The sequence below is a fragment of the Poecilia mexicana genome, unplaced genomic scaffold (assembly GCF_051168715.1).
Source record: "Poecilia mexicana isolate PSO_F unplaced genomic scaffold, ASM5116871v1 scaffold_7, whole genome shotgun sequence".
In the NCBI taxonomy this organism is placed as follows: Eukaryota; Metazoa; Chordata; class Actinopteri; order Cyprinodontiformes; family Poeciliidae; genus Poecilia; species Poecilia mexicana.
In genome coordinates, this window is record NW_028263376.1 from 13,314,310 (window position 1) to 13,330,583 (window position 16,274).

General features: G+C 37.5%; 1 protein-coding gene across 1 annotated transcript in view; it reads left to right on the forward strand.

Moving 5' to 3' along the window:
• cntn3a.1 (contactin 3a, tandem duplicate 1) overlaps positions 1-16,274 on the forward strand; it is a 90,830-nt gene that overhangs the window by 39,752 nt on the left and 34,804 nt on the right. The window contains exons 6-9 of the mRNA XM_014991357.2: positions 9,905-10,108; positions 11,106-11,208; positions 11,468-11,652; positions 14,266-14,405. Of these exons, the coding sequence (XP_014846843.2) occupies positions 9,905-10,108; positions 11,106-11,208; positions 11,468-11,652; positions 14,266-14,405 (632 nt within the window). The remainder of the gene's footprint in view (positions 1-9,904; positions 10,109-11,105; positions 11,209-11,467; positions 11,653-14,265; positions 14,406-16,274) is intronic.

Below are 16,274 nucleotides of genomic sequence, written 5' to 3' on the forward strand. Positions count from 1 at the left end.
GTTTCAGAAGTCACTTGCAAGTCATGTATGAGTCAAAAATGAAGAGGATTTTTTTTTTTTAGATGTTTCCACATGTAATGAATTCTGCGATACGTTTAAGCTGCACTATGTCCAACATCCAAAACTGGAAAAGAACCAGTGTTCATTGAAAATGTTGCTTGTTGTTTGACAGCCTGCTTCACTATCAGCTCGAATTAAAATATAACTGTTTGTATTAATATATTGAGCCCAATGAATTAGTGATCATCTACGGTAAATGATAAACTGCTGGTGGTTTTTAAATGACTGCATGTGGTACATTTGCTGCAATAGTTGACGTGCTGCACACACCTCAGCACTCAGCGCTCCTGTAGTTTGCAGAAGGAAGAACATGCTGCAGGTACAGAGACAACAACAGCAATTAAAACTGGCTTTTTGAGAATGAAATCCCCCCTCAGCTGCAGCTTATTTTTGATATTGTGCATTACTGTGTTGTCAAGCACTTACATTTTTTTTAATCCGTGAAAGGTGAGCCATAACATAGCTCACATATTTCCTGCAGACAATATTTTGCATATTTGTTGATGTGCAAATAGCAGGCTAGAATAAAATAAATACGATAAATTCTACTTAGAGCCTTATTTTTAGTCTTTGTCTTATGTCTGTGAGTAATAACTTTATAGTTATAACAATGAAAGGAAACATGACACAGCTCATAATGACATCATCTTTTTCTCAGAGTCAGAAGACATAACTTTGTTTATCAACTCTGCTGCTCCTGTTGATTATTGTGTTTCATACTTTGTGGCGCTCTGCATATGTTTTTACATTAAAACAGCCTGTTTAGCGATAAAAAGATGGATTGGTTCATTATATATGATGCATTTTTACATTTGCCTTCAGGGAAATGTAAAATAGAGTTTTCTTTAATGGAAAAGTCAACAGGATATTAAGAGGCAGTTTGAATAAATTAATTACATCAAAACTTTTCATAGTTCAATGTATTTTACGCCGCTGCTGAATTGTGCAATTTGAATCCTTAGAGAAATTATCCATTCAAAACAAGTAGACAGTAATAACTTCAGGGAGAGCACTAAACCATATTCGTAGAAAATACTGCTACTGGATCATTATGATGCAACCAACGTATTTCTCGTTTAAGGCTGGGGGCGTAAGTAATTCCTCTCAAAAACATAAAGTATTCAGTAGATACATTAAGGTATAATTTGGGAAAAATTCCCAATAAAAAAAAAAATTTTTTTTGGTTTTACGTCTTCACTACTGTCAGTTATTGTGAAGTATACAATTGTAGTCAAATAAAATTTTAACTATGTAGGTTTATTATAGCAGGAAGTAACAAGCATGCAACATGCTGTTCTGAAGGTGGAAGGAAACCCACACTTAAGCAAAACTCAGTTTCAGAAAATGGATGTAATGATGCAATTATCAATTTACTCCAAACTAGGTCCTTGTGTCCCTGCTACTCTACAAAAAAGCAGCCAAAATCTGCTTTCACTCGTCCGTCTATTGGTGGAACTAAACTGCTGTTCTAAGACCGAACCCCTTTTTGCTTAGAAATATCTATTTACATTCAATATGTTTAACTGAATTAGCTGTCACTGGAAATCATTCCTGTTGAGTAACGCACGGAGAATCTAAAGATATGCAGTATGATGAATAATCCCTGTTTTTTATCGTAATTGTAAAATTGCAAGCATGCCATCGTCTTTCAGACATGTGTCTAAACACACCCACACACCATCACTCTTTTATCCTCCTTCAGTCCTAATTTTCAGTTCTGTGGTAAGTGTAAACAGTAGTGTCATTATGTACAGAAAAATGATTCTAAACAATCGGAAATGAGAGAAAATTAATTAGAAATGAGTTTACGCAAGACATTTGATGGTCATTTTGAGACAAGCGGGTTCTGAATCTGAAACACTTACCAAGTTTTAACTGGCTATAAAAAAAGTTTAAGGTGGTAATCCAAATTAATGCTAATAGCCATTTTTGTTAGTGTGCTGTGAATAACTCAGTGGCACATTAAATATTTTCTACCTCTGGAAGCAGTGAAAATAAATATTCTATCTGAAGCGAGTTTAACAAAATCAGGAGCAACAATCCTCAGGGGCCTCTTGGCTGCGAAACTCAGAGACTAAATTTTAATTTCCTGCACATACCCTGTAAAATGTACAGATATGATTAGCATGAAAGTCAATTGTCTTTATATTTCTGTATTCTGTGCATTGTTTTTAAAATATACTTTTTGTTTCTTTTGCAAACCCATCAATTTAGGTTTTTATCTTTCTTTAGTAAATACTAACATGGTGTAATTTGTTTATAATCTGTTTTTGAACATATTCAAATAATTTTAGAAATTGACAAGACTCAAATCCTTTTGGAGCCTAAGAGTTAGAGTTGTAGTTTATTTGTATTTAAAACATGAAAAATAAAACATTTGAATTTCCTTAGTAGAGTAAGAAATCCTATAATTTCCACTGCAATCAGACTGCGAATTTAGTCAACTAGGTTTTTAGATATTTGGATTTGTAAAAATGAGCCATTGTTCCATTTTTATTTTAGACATGTGATTTTTCTGTTCAGAAGAACACAATTGTTTAGCACAGTTAAAAAATAACACAGCATCTGGATTTACAGATGTTTTTTCTTTTACTATTTGGGGTTTCGTTTGGGTGCGGTTTCCTTAGCGGGCCTCATCTAGGAATTATTGGTAAAAGACAAATGAATAATTACCTTAACTTTTCAGTATTGACTTAAATTAAATTTAAATTTATTGAGATTGAATAACATAGGTTCTGTCCGTCTTGGTTTGTAAATAACGTATTGTTTTGTTAGCTCTTCATTTAATGTAAATGTTCTTGCTTTGCTTACCGTTTTACTGTTTGATTCTTGAAATGCTTTCTTCGAATTTAATTGTTTAACTTTAAGCAGTCTGTCATCCATTGTTAATGTTGTTGTGATTTGGTGTACACCAATGCACTGAAACTAACGAGGCTTTCATTGATGCCAATCTGAGGATTTTTTTTGCTACCATTTGCGTCGAACGTCCACGACCGCTCCACCACCAGGACAGGTGTGTGACAGTGTGCTTGAAACCTTTAGGACAAAAAGAACATTTTTGACGGCATCGTGCAATCATACTGCAAAGATGAGCTGTAATGCTAATGGAAGAGTAACAACAGAAAACAAGGTTGAGAGTGCAGACCACCATGTAGTAGGTAGTTTCTGCTCATTCCCTTCCCCTGGCTGGGAGTTGATTGAACATATCTTTAGGATCTCACTGATCCAAACTACTGTACTCTCCTCTGATAAAATGTGCAGCTACTTTATCACTAATGCTTTTATGCAAGTTGTTATCTAAGGAATTTTCTGTGCATTTGATTTCTTTTTCTTACAATGAGCTGCCTTTCAACTTCTCAGCGATACATCAAATAAATCAGACTGCCATTTCGGTTGTGGCCCTTGCTAATTGACTGAAAGTAAAGCTGATCTGGAGTCAGTGCTCATAATTTTCACTTGCTGATTCAGTGCACCCCTGCTGGACATCAGCTAATCAACGCACTGTGATTGATCACCAGACAGTAATTCAGTGTTCAGTACAGCTCTATTGCAAGACATATTTATTTTTAAAAAGCAGTCTGCAAAAGCTATTAGATTCTGATTTGTGCAATAATACACTCAATTTATTTTTGCAATCAGCCCCTTTCAGTGAAGGCCCTCTGAACACATAACGTCGGTACATCCAGGCTAGATGCTTGGCCTGCGGATGATATTTCAACCACCAAAGATCACCAGCTCTTAAAAGGAGAAAGACTTTGGACTTTACAGCTGTGGAAGGACTTTTTGAAGATGTTTTTGTCTTTGCTCCACGCAGAAGGAAAATACCTGAGCCGTCTTCGTCTAGTGGCAGCCACTCTGTAGCCAGATGTTTGTTGATCTGTTTCAATTTATCATATTTCTGTAGACTGCTGAACTTGAGCTAACACATATCAAAGCTAATGAAGACAGCTATACAGTATCCTCAGCAGTTGTGAAAACAACTTCATACAGGATGCATTGTGTGTGTTCCTGCTGCACACTGTAATTGACCCCTGACATCATTTTCTGACGTTTTCAAATGAGTTAACTTGTTAATTGGAGCTCGTAACACTAGAAACGATCTTGATGCTGGCGCACCACAAGCGAGACAATGCCAACAGAAAGTAGGTACATATTTATTTTGAGCCCAATAATCCTCACAAAACATTTTCGGCTTTTCTTCCTTTTTGTCTGTATTCTTACCGCACTAGAGGAAATGCAGCTTTACGTCTACAGAGAGAAGTCTGACTTGTATTTAAATAGACTCTCTGCCCTGAAAAAAAAGAAAAAAAAAAAAGTGAGAGTCATGTTCTCATACAGGGTGACAGGACATAATTCAACATCAACCCAATACAGTCCTTGACAAGATCCTCTATCTCCCTTGTAAGGGTTTCCAGCACCCCGCTCATGATTCAGGAAGCCGTTATTTCACTTTAACGATGCCTCAAAATCCACAGCCCCTCTGTAGGAAGCAGATTGGTGGCGTTGGGATATTTTAAAACTGCAAGGCATTTCAAAGCTGCACTTCTGCATTGCCAAAACATTGTTGTGTGTTCAAAAGAAGCGCTGACTGAATCCTTTTACTGGGCTTCCCCATATTTACTTTATGGCTTGTCACTCTGTGCTTTGAGAAGCTCTGAATGTCTGCGGCAGGGCCAGGACCTAATGCATCTGACCTCCTTCTGCTAATGGAAATGTGCTTTTCAGATTTACTCAAGGTTGAAATCACTTGTTTTGTGCTTCCAGTGCATCTACCCCCACCCTCCAAAACATAAGCTGTGTGCTTGCTGATAGAAGCACATACAGCTCGCAGGGATTTTTACCCGGTGCGTGACTTGAGCCATTTCGTAGAGCGAACTTGTTTGTTATGAATACAGATTGGAAGTCATAGTTAATAGCTGTCACTTTCCACAGAGCAGACCTGCCAGGATACACTGTGGCACAACCTGTGCATATATTGCGCATGAACCCACTCTTAGACTCCGCTCGTCCTTGGCCTGTCATGTCGCATTTCTCTTCCCTCCTCTCGGATCATTAATGGGAAATTGATGCTGTCGGTTCATTATACTAAGACTAAATGGAGCCACAATGAAAATCCGCAACTCACTGTCATTCACAGTTGCATTATTTGATTACCACCCATCCAAACAGGGCTTTGGAGTCAATCAAATAAAGCCAATTGTGCGTTTTACTTTCCATGTCCTGTTTCCTTTCGCTCTACATGAATCTTTAAGAAACCAATTAGTATCTGATCATTTGTTTAATTTGATTTCTCACGACCTGCACATTTGAAAGATGCGGTTTCACAGAGTAGCTTGCAGTAGATATGAAGCACCCTGAGCAATTTTTCACACCCTTTAATGCAGATTTACTTGAAAACAATGGGGTAGTTAGCATCTCTGCTTATTATTGACAGATCGTATAAAAATATCAAATATTTTTATATTATAAAGTGGTTAGAATGATTTACTTCACTGGAATGTATTTCAATGCATGCAAAGAAATATAAAGAAAAACTGTATCATGACAACTTTCTGTCACATTACAGTTATATGTATTCTGATCATTTACCCTTAAAGAATATTGTTAAAGTCAAGTTTTGTCTTAATTTAGTATATCGATTATAAAGAATGCATTATAGAACTGTGTTCACAGTATGCAATAATCATAGTAAAATACACTCTATATCAGTAAATTGAAAAAAAAAAAATGTCACAACTAAAAGTGTCATCACATTTGTATTGCATGTTAGGATTTTCTTATATTGTTCGCTCCTAGGGTATATCAAATAATGTCACAGAAATTGTTTAGAACTCATCATTCCTGAGCGTATGGCATCACAAACTCTTTCAAATACAAACATATTTTAAATACTGTTCATTCCCATCACCACACAAACAAAAAATAAGTTTTCGACAGGATAATGAGACAAGCCGTTAGCCCGGCTCGACAAAGAAATGCTTCAGCAGACACAAAATCAGTCATTCTCAGTTCCAGTGAGCTGAACAGTACAGAAAGGAGCTCCAAAAGATGATCTCGAACATTTTTCAAAGAACAAAAAAAAAAAAACCCTCTCCTTGCATACTCTGGCCTCGTAAAGTGTTATGTGAGAACATTAAGTGGTACCCCACTGGTAAAAAGTGGTTGTACAAATTATTAACAGAGTGTGTGAGTCAATCAGAGCAGATAATTATGCAATCAAGAGGTGAGAACGGCTTACCAACTTCTCCACCTGTGGACGGTTGGCTCAAGGTAATGCGGCTTGTTGGGAAATGATAGGGGCTGGATCACAGTTTGTTAAAATGATAGCTAAATATGAAAATATTATTCTGAAATATTTGAATTTGTCTAAACATGAAGTCTGAGATCTGTCAAAACCTGGTCCATCCAATGTTCTTCCTTTGGATTCTTTTTTCTAAAGTTTGAGTTCAATGCTTTAATCAGAGTCTTTATTGCTGTTTTTATGTCTGGACCCTGACAAATCCTGTTGCGTGCTGTTGTAGTGATTCTCCTTTTAACTGCATAAACACACTGAGCATGAAAACTGTCACGAAAGGGTCTGAAAACTGTAATTTATCAAACCGACGGTCATTCGCCATCACATTAATACGCTAGCACACGCACCATTGATTCACAGAGGGGAAAAGCATGACTTTAGGATCCCAGAAGAAAGAGTTAGGTGACAACTCACAAAGGATGTTGCATCAGATGAAGATAAATTTCAAATTCAAAGTGAGTCTGGAACACAGAGTTTGAAAATTTGTCACTGGGCAGCATTGTCAATCCATGTGAGAATAAAAAAACCACACAGAGGTGGAAAGTATGCTTGATGTGATACTGTAATTGGATCGATTAGAAAAGCTTTCGCTTCCCCACATTTGACAGCTTGAAAGGACAGCAGCCTGTGTTTAAAAGCACAAAAAGTCTGAGCATAGACAGCAAAACTTTGAGAATATGTTGCAAGGTTTGAAAAATGTCGCGTTGCCAAAGACGCGTAACAGAACATGTAAATGCACCGACTGAAGGAGCCACATGGAGATGTAGAAGGATGCAACTGTTTAAAAGATTGTATGGAAACAGGCGAAAAGGGGAAAAAATAACGTTCGTGCGTCAAACAGGTGGGAAAGTTAAATAAAAATGGAGTGTGGCCTTAGAAAAGTGATGGAAACATGCAGTTATCAGTATTCCATTACACTTCCTAGGCTGCAATAATACAAATAATACAGCAAAGCCCAGGCGTCCTGCTCGCCATAAAACAGCAGAGGTGAATAAGTGTACACCTCACATCTCACTTATTTTATTCTCTGTGCTATACTGCAGAGTCATCACTTAGACAAGTTTTACCAACAGCCTAGATTGCTTTTGGGACAGGGATGCAGTGCGGTCCAGAGCAATTTATCCTTGTGTCAATATGTCAAAACACCAATATTCAGCCTTGTAATGCCACTGTTAGTGCAAAAGCTTTTATGACTGCATTCCATTTGGCTGGTAGTACCGAGGTCCGTTCCCAGAAACTTGTTACATCAGATAATGAGAGGTGGTACGAAACCGAGTGACACAAACTGTAATGTAACGGTTTCACAGGGCATTATTCTGTCTTTTATGGTGTAGCCACAAGATTCACAGCACTCTTATTAACTTACAATTGGACGCATTCTTTCTCAAAAGCGCTAAGACTTTTTTCACATTTTGGAAATGCTCCACCATCTAACTACATTGTATTTAATTGAAATTGAAATTTAATTTAAAGCAATATAACTGTTAGGATAATTGGTACGTGGAAGGTTAAAGATTAACAAGGTACAGTTTAACACCAATCAAAATCTGAAGTGAGTCATGCATTTATAGGTTTTGACCATATTAACGTTTTTACATCGATGTAAAGTGATTTGGTTCTTGGTTTGGTTTTTATTACATATTTCCATCACTCACTCAACCCGCCCAAAACAAAACAGTTCCTTCTTAGGAACCTTGATAAGATGCCATAATAGTGGAAACAATTGGGAACAACAGCAACCCAGACATGAAGTGGAAGCTGTAGGTTTGCAGATGTTGTAGCACAGAGACCGCCAACTTTCTGCAGACTGCAAACTTTGTGTGGCCTTCAGGTTGGCTGACAAACTGTTTGTAGAGAACAACATTGAATGGGTTTTTATGGCCATGCAGCTTCATCCCAGTTTCTACTTTACCATGTGCAATGCAGAGCGTCAGCAGGGTAAAACAGCCCCTGCCAGACTTCATTCACAGCAGCAGAGATGTGTTCTTTGGAAAGATGAGTCACGTCTCTCTGTAGACTCTTGTAATTCAAGGTTCTCAGGTTGACAGCTGCAGTTAGAGCAGGAATTGCTTCTCTTAATTTTGCCAAGTATTAGGCTTGGTGCAGAGGGAATTTTGGTGTGGTCCTACTTTTTATCAGCTGGGCTTGGTCCCCTAATTTCTTTTAAGTTTAATGCTTCAGCATCCCGAGACAGTCGGGACACTTTTATGCTCCCGACTGTGTGGGATGGGCCCCTCATGTTGCAGCCTGATTGTGCACCAGTGAACAAACAACAAAGTCCATAAAGAAACTTTACTGTCCTGCACAACAACACCCTTGGGATGGATTAGCGCCAGCTCTCCTACTCCAACTTTAGCTTCAATTCTCATAGATTTATTTCTCAAAAATTCCCATAATACATTCCCATAGCTTTGGGAAAGCCTTCCAGCAGAAGATGTTGTGGCTCTAAAGGGCAGGCACACATCATATATAAAGAGCAAAGCAAATTTAAATAAAAAAATAAAATCTGAAATGATGAGAAACATTTCCTAGCTTAAATATTTCATTCCACTGAAGCCTGCAACAGTGTAAGTAAGTAGTGTGTGTTCAAGTAGGAAATTGTCTGCTTATTGCATGCAACGGGGACATAAATGTCATCTTGTTTAAATGTTAAATTGTCAAACGTTTAATCAAAACTAAAAAAAAAAAAAAAAAAAAAAAAAAAAAGGTTTAACATGAAATGATAAAATAAAATAGCCAGCCTGGAATGTCAGAAATCAGCTGCTTAGATGTTTAATATAGACAAAAGGCAAAACATTTGGGTTATTCCTTGATTTGCATCCTTCCTTCCTTGACGTAGTTTTTTTATTGTCATTTAAGAGATAAATCCCTTCTCTTGTCTCCCTCCTTCTTTGATTTTACCTGGTTCATTCACCTCCAAACTGAAAAGGAGCAGACCCACTTGCACGTTGCTTTGTCCCGCTCTGTGAAATGCCACTTCGTACCACAGTAAGCCAGTTAGTTGTGGGAGTTTGTGGGTGGCTTAAGGACCCAGTTAATGTTGTTCCATGTTCCCTGTTCCAGTCCAAATGCCAGCCAAATACCAAATCAAAATTTGGAATCCTCATTTTCCCCCCACAATACGTTCAAGTTAGACAACCTGAACTAAACACAATAACTCTGCCAGAGACTTAAAAAAACGAACAAACAAACAAAAAAACACAATTCCAAAGGGAAAAACAATCCTTTCTTCATCCTCTCGGCCTCATCACTTCAACATACATTTGGTTTATATTAACAATGTTATAAATAATCCCTCCAATAACAGCTAATGAGAATAATTGATCTTCAATTATAGATGATGTTTTTAATTATGGAAGGCTGGTACTCAGTCTGATGTACTAATTGCTTTATCCCTTAGGGTATTATCCCACATGGATGTGATACGGCTGCAGATGAAGCTCACCCTATCTGCACATCTGTATACAGATATTCTACAATACAAAACAAAATCAGAGCACATTCTGCATGTCGCATTCAAACATGCATCTTCTTTGGCTTCGTCCGCAGAACTCACCTTCACATGGATCTTCAACGAGTACCCGTCTTTTGTCGTCCAGGACACGCGACGATTTGTCTCCCAGAAGACGGGCAACCTCTACATCGCTAAAGTGGAGCCCTCTGATGTGGGCAACTACACGTGTGTGGTCACCAACATGGTCACCAAAAGCAGCGTTCAGGGACCACCGTCACCTTTAGTCCTCCGGCTTGACGGTAACGGTGAACCTCCCTCCGCTTACTGAAATTGATATGGCAGGATAAAGGACGAAGTTAAATTTTTTAATTTATTTGTTTTTTCTATTTCCAGATAGCAGATTCTCAACATCACAGGTGTAGAAACTTTAATTAGTGACTGTCTGGCAAAAAAATCTGTTTTTGCAAACTGTTGGCAGGAAGTCTGTGTTTCATTTTATGACTAACTTGGCTCACAAATGTGCTCACTTTGGGAGTTGTTTGATTAAGTTCACTCTGTTTTTTTTTGTTTTGTTTTGTTGTTTTTTTTATGGGAAAGAAAAAAAATTTAACTTGAAATCCCAAACATTTGAAGACACATTTAAAGTTAAATTAATTTGAAAGCTGTAGTGATACAGTGTTGCGCACAAGCATTCGCACCCTTCAAACATTTCCAGCTGCTAGCTGTGATGTCGACAGATTCGCCTACCTGAGTAGTCGATGTTTGCACATCCTCTAAAGCCTCTGCGCACCTTTTTACTGCTTCTCTGATGCTGCTGTCCAACCTACCATGTTAGGGCAACGCGCCGTAGTACTTTTGCAGTTGTGCTATAATCTTTTTATTTCTAGATGATGGTTTGAAAAGTTCTTTGTGTGCCACTTTGCTCAGTTATGTATTTGTTTCAAAGTTGAACAAGCATGCATCATTTTCACTTTAATTAAACAATGCTTGCACTACTTTATAAAGCCCCAATGAAACACACATAACTTTTGGTTAAAGAGTGACAGAATGTGAAAATGTGTCAAAGTTTTTGTGAGGCATTGCAACTCAAAGAGCTACAAGAAAATGGAGTGGCTGGTAACCTGCATGTAACTGAGTCATACAGACCTATACCATTTTATTTATATATATATATATATATATATATTTTTTTTTTTTTCCTTTACATCCTTTGTAACCTTTTCCAGGCCTCGAGCTGAAATTATTTCTGAGAGACATGCGGGGGAAGTGACACAGTGTTATTCTTTGTTCCTGCAGGTGTGATGGGTGAATACGAACCAAAAATTGAAGTGCAGTTCCCTGAAGTCGTCCCTGTCGCTAAGAGCTCAACCGTCAAACTTGAATGTTTTGCACTTGGAAAGTATGTTTATTTTATTTTATTTATCATTTAAAAAAAACATCAAACCCGTCATTATTTGTTCACTGCTTTAGCAATTATTGAGGTGATCTAATTGATTTTCAGATCACTCTTAAGAATATGTAAACAGTGTCACATGCTAAGGTTACTAGCTTCACCTTCTAACTGGTTTCCAGCCACTGTATGTAGTTCTTTGAGAAGACCTTAGAGACTGCTATTTTTCATTTTTGCTCGTGTGTGAATATCTTTCTCATCTCTTCAGCCCGGTGCCAACCATAAGCTGGAAAAGGGTTGACGGGGCCCCTTTTGGCAGGAAGGTGGACTTGAATAAAGCCAGCGGAGTCTTAGAGATCCCTTATTTCCAACAGGAGGATGCAGGGATGTACGAATGCATTGCAGAAAACAGCAGAGGAAGAAACTCTGTTAAAGGAAAGCTGTCTTTCTATGGTGAGTTCTGCAGCAGAATGGTTTCCCCGACTTTGATTTAAAGCTTACCTAACTTCTTGCCGACTGCCCTGGATATGAGAAAAAAAAGAGAGGAAATCTTCTGTTTTAAACCTGTCATTCTTCTTCCTAAAGTGTCAGGTACATTTTTAGAATTTATAAAAAATCTCCTGCTTGATTCAGAACCTAATTTAAGCCACCGCCAAACTTCGCTTGGTTTAAAACGTCTCACAAAGAAGAATTTAGCTTTGGTGTGAAGCTTGCAGAAAGTTTTATTTGTTCTCTTCCAATCTGTAGGTTTTATGAGGGTCCATTTACAGCTGAATTAAATACTAGAATGTGGTTGTAAATTAACCCATTTCCACCAGTTCATTTCTGACAATCCCTTTTATTGTTGCAGCAGCTAACAGGAGACCCAGACCTTTTAGATTTACACCTCTTCTCAGGGAGAAGCGATTTTTCTCTTACCAACACCGGACTTATGGCCTAGATTCCGAGAAAAGCTTTTAATGTCCCGAGATGAAGGATTTTTATAGTTTCTCTCTCCATTATGTTGCAGTTTATGCATTGATGAGGCCTGACCACATGGTCTTTGGGGATGTTGTTTACGGAAAGCAAGCAAGTTTGGAGGGTTTTTATTTTTATTTTTTCTGTAGAGTGGGACCTTTCATATGATGATGCATTTTTTGGAGTATAGAAAACTGGATAAAGTCCTTAGAGTGAAAATAGATCTATGCAGATCTATAAAATGCAGATGGAATCAGGGAATTGGACCCCTACAACGGAATCCACTGAAGGAAAAATAATACTTGTATTGTTTCTTTATTAATTTGGCACATAAGGTGATTTTCACAGAGAAAAAGCAGGACAGAAGGAATGTAATGGCTGCTGCAGCTTCCTGTTGCGCTCCGTCTCAGTCTTCCCTGAGAGTTCAGAAGTTATTTATACATGATTAACTGAAAGTTAGTCATTTATAAGTTTGGCTCAAGTGTAATTTAAATCTTAATTATTATGGATTGCTTGACTATGTTTTAGTGCATGAAAATGATGTTAAATTCTTATGATTTTACAATAAATTTACATTTTGATATGTCATATTTTGCCATTTAGGCATGGGCCTGTATGGGATTTTTATGGTGTGATAGTCCTGAGTGAAAATGCCAGCTTACAATTTAATAGTATGAACACCAAAATGGTAAACAAAAAATCCACAACATGATAAAAATAGTTTTTTTTTACTTCAAACAAAAGACTATAATCTCTCAGACAGTTAAAATAATATTCTAAAATATAGTTATTATATGTATGTAGTATTCATATATATTTTTTTTCTAATTTGGCACAGGCACACTCATATGAAGATGAAAAAGATGAGTGTCAACAGTTTGCAATCCGTTAGCTGTTTCATGATAATTTGTAAATTATTTTTGTTAGATGTATTTTTAAAAACCGATTAAATTCTTCTTGCGTCAAAAGTACGAAGACGTTGTGATTAAAAACGCGCCTTCATATGACTTCTCTGCTGTCTGTGAAAGCCCTGTGTGTCCTTGTGAGATATAACTCTTGTCCCATTTCACAACCTCACAGACTGACTTGTGGGCAGGTGATAAAAATCTGTAATCTCATTTTAACGTCACGCTGACGGGACCTTGTGGGACAGACATCAATCAGAGGATCGATAGAAGGATGCGGGTTTGTAGCAGTCAAACATTAGCCAGCCTGTGCCAATACGTAGTTTTGTTCTCTCTTTTAGTTTTCACCCAAACTTTCCCGCTAAAAGTTGAACAGTGTTTTAAAAATTGATCATACTGATTAAATTACCTTGTAATCAACCAAGATTGAGAGTTAAACTCACCTTGTCTTAAACCACCACTTTACATTTTCTCATTTTCTTACAGCAGTGCAGTAATTTGCAGTCGTTTGTCAGTATTTTCATCTTTTAGAACGATCAGCAGAGGGTGTTGAAATCGCATCAAACTTTTCTGCCAAATGTTTTCTTTCAATATGATGGTGTTAAAATGAGTTTTTCAGTAAACTGTTTGGACATTTACTTGTATTATTTTGTTTTTATCTCCTCCAAAGCAGCAGATGTTTGTAATGCAGCTAAACACATTTAGGAATCATGAGGACAACAAGCAAGTGTTTCTAAAACTAAACAAACTCATACATAGTTTTGTGACAATAAGGACACTGTCATTAAACTGAAAATGTTATCAATAGATCTGTAATTTTACATTAAAAAAACATCAAAATAATCTTTTATTTCGACTGTTACGTTAAACAACTAATTTATTTTTTTTACTGCACAAGAATGTCATTTTGATTAACATAAGCCAAACCCTAAAGCTTTCCTTGTTCTTAGTCAGTGATTATTCATTTTTCTGCACAATAACTTTATACAGTTTTCCCATTTATTTGTATATTTTCCAAAAGGAGTTCAGCATCAGGTTAATTGGAAGTGGAGTCCTGACTTGTGCCCTTGGATGCTTCCTTAATGGATTGATTGCCCTCTTGGTTGCCTCATTGATTAGTTAAAACTGCTGCTTTCAGGTATTTCTCAGATGTTTCTGCAGTGTTACCGTGTTCATTCACACCGATGGTTTTGTGTCCTCACAGCTCCACCACAGCTGACAGAGAAGCCTCAGGACGTCCAGAAGACCATCGACGACACTCTAGTATGGGAATGCAAAGCCAACGCTAAGCCAAAGCCCTCGTACCGCTGGCTGAAGAACGGAGAGCCCCTGGATTACATGGAGGTAGAACACCTTTGGATTTTTTATTTAGGGCCAGAGATGGACCCAAAAAAAAACCAAAAAAAACCTTGAGTTTTGTTTCACGCTGCAAAATGTGAAATTCAGATTCATACCACTCATTGTTTTGTACCCAAATAATGTTTTTTTTTTTTTTGTTTTTGTTTTTTTCATTTATACATTACAAATACAAAATCTGTGTCAAGGAAGTAGTTTTTTTTTTTTGGGGGGGGGCTAATATTGAGTGTAGTTAAAACAACTTCGTAAACTTGTTGCTCATTTTGATTTATTAAAGCCTAATTTAATGTAATTGTAGTGTACCAGGAGAGACGGACTCTACTTGCCGTGATTCAAAATGATTCCCATCTGTTCCATTTCTGCCCGCACTTATATTGATGCAGTACGACTGATCTCATACATACTGCTATTCTGCAACCTATATGCTACTTACATGAGGTCTGTAGGCAGCAAACATCAATGTTTTAAACAACAGCGTCACTTGCTCACATTTAGGTCCTAATATGCACTGATTTTACGTTGGATCTTTTTTTACACTGTGACATTTGTGTATCTATTGTTCTAGTCAAAGCGATCTCAAAGCTTTTTGCACTAGACCCAAATTTACCCGATTACACTCACTAATACACACCAATATGCAGACTAGTAGGAAACTGTTAGGTAGAGACTAGCCTAGTTGCACACTGGCATCTGGCAGAGGAGCATGAAATCAAACTCACTTTTCAGTGACTCAACTTAACCAATTAAGAAGTGAAATAAGCGAGATTACTGAAAATAACGAATTAATTTGTGCTCTACGACGGTAGAGATCAAATCTGTTTTGGTAAGTTAATGACTGGTTCCTGCAGCCCTGTTTGAAGTGTTGCTGAAGTTGTTTAAAGAACATTGCTGCTCTCCACAGAGCCTCAAACAGTTCAGTAAATGGAGATAAAGACATGTCAACAAGTAAGATGAAAGGCGATAAGATTGCTCTAAATTTAGGAGCATTTTGCTCAAAGGATTCAGCATTCGTTGGATTCAAGTTGCGCTTCCATCTCATAGGCATGCACTTGGCAAAAACATGCCACTTTGAAATGCTTATGTTTGCTTCTGACTAAATTTGGCATCAGAAACGAGCGCGTCTCTGTGTGTGCATTAGCTGGGGAGGGTGTTTGAATGTGTTTTGCAAAAATGCCAAAGTGGTGCCATTTTCTGTCTGTAATCAACCAGAGATTTTTGTTTGACAATTTAGTCCTCGGTCGCTTATCTGCTAATCTCAATTTTATCATTAAGTCCCCTCTCTGGGGGAGGCAGGAAAAAAATACCTCATCATCTAAAAAGCATTTTAGATTTCACCAATTTGCCCTGTTTTGTATTATTGTTGTATTGCTGCTTTATGCTTTATGACTAAAAAGCATGGCTCGGTTATGTGCTCTGATTTTGTCAGCGTTTAAATTGGGCTATGAAATGGAAACCGGAGCGTTGTTTTGTTGGATGTGTGTTTACAGGGTCAATATTATCCAAAAATCTGAGACGCCTCAATTGGCCGCCTCACCGTCAGTACACACGTGTTGAAACCGTTTTTAATTTTCACCCTAGGCGGACGACGGCTACGAATGAGTACATTTACGTTGCCATTTACAAAATGGATTTCCCCCATTAGGCTCATCTTGAAACACTTATCGCCCCACCTGCACATATCTGATATTGATTTGTAAATAACTTTGTAAAAAATAATTCCTTTGGCAGGTGGCCGAGGTAAGATATTCTCTGTGCATGCGGCTTTATTAATGAGGTGTGGTGTTACCATTTTCAAAATGCCACTCTCAACTGCAGCAACGGTAAATCAATTTCCAAACCCAAAGGTCAGCATTGTAG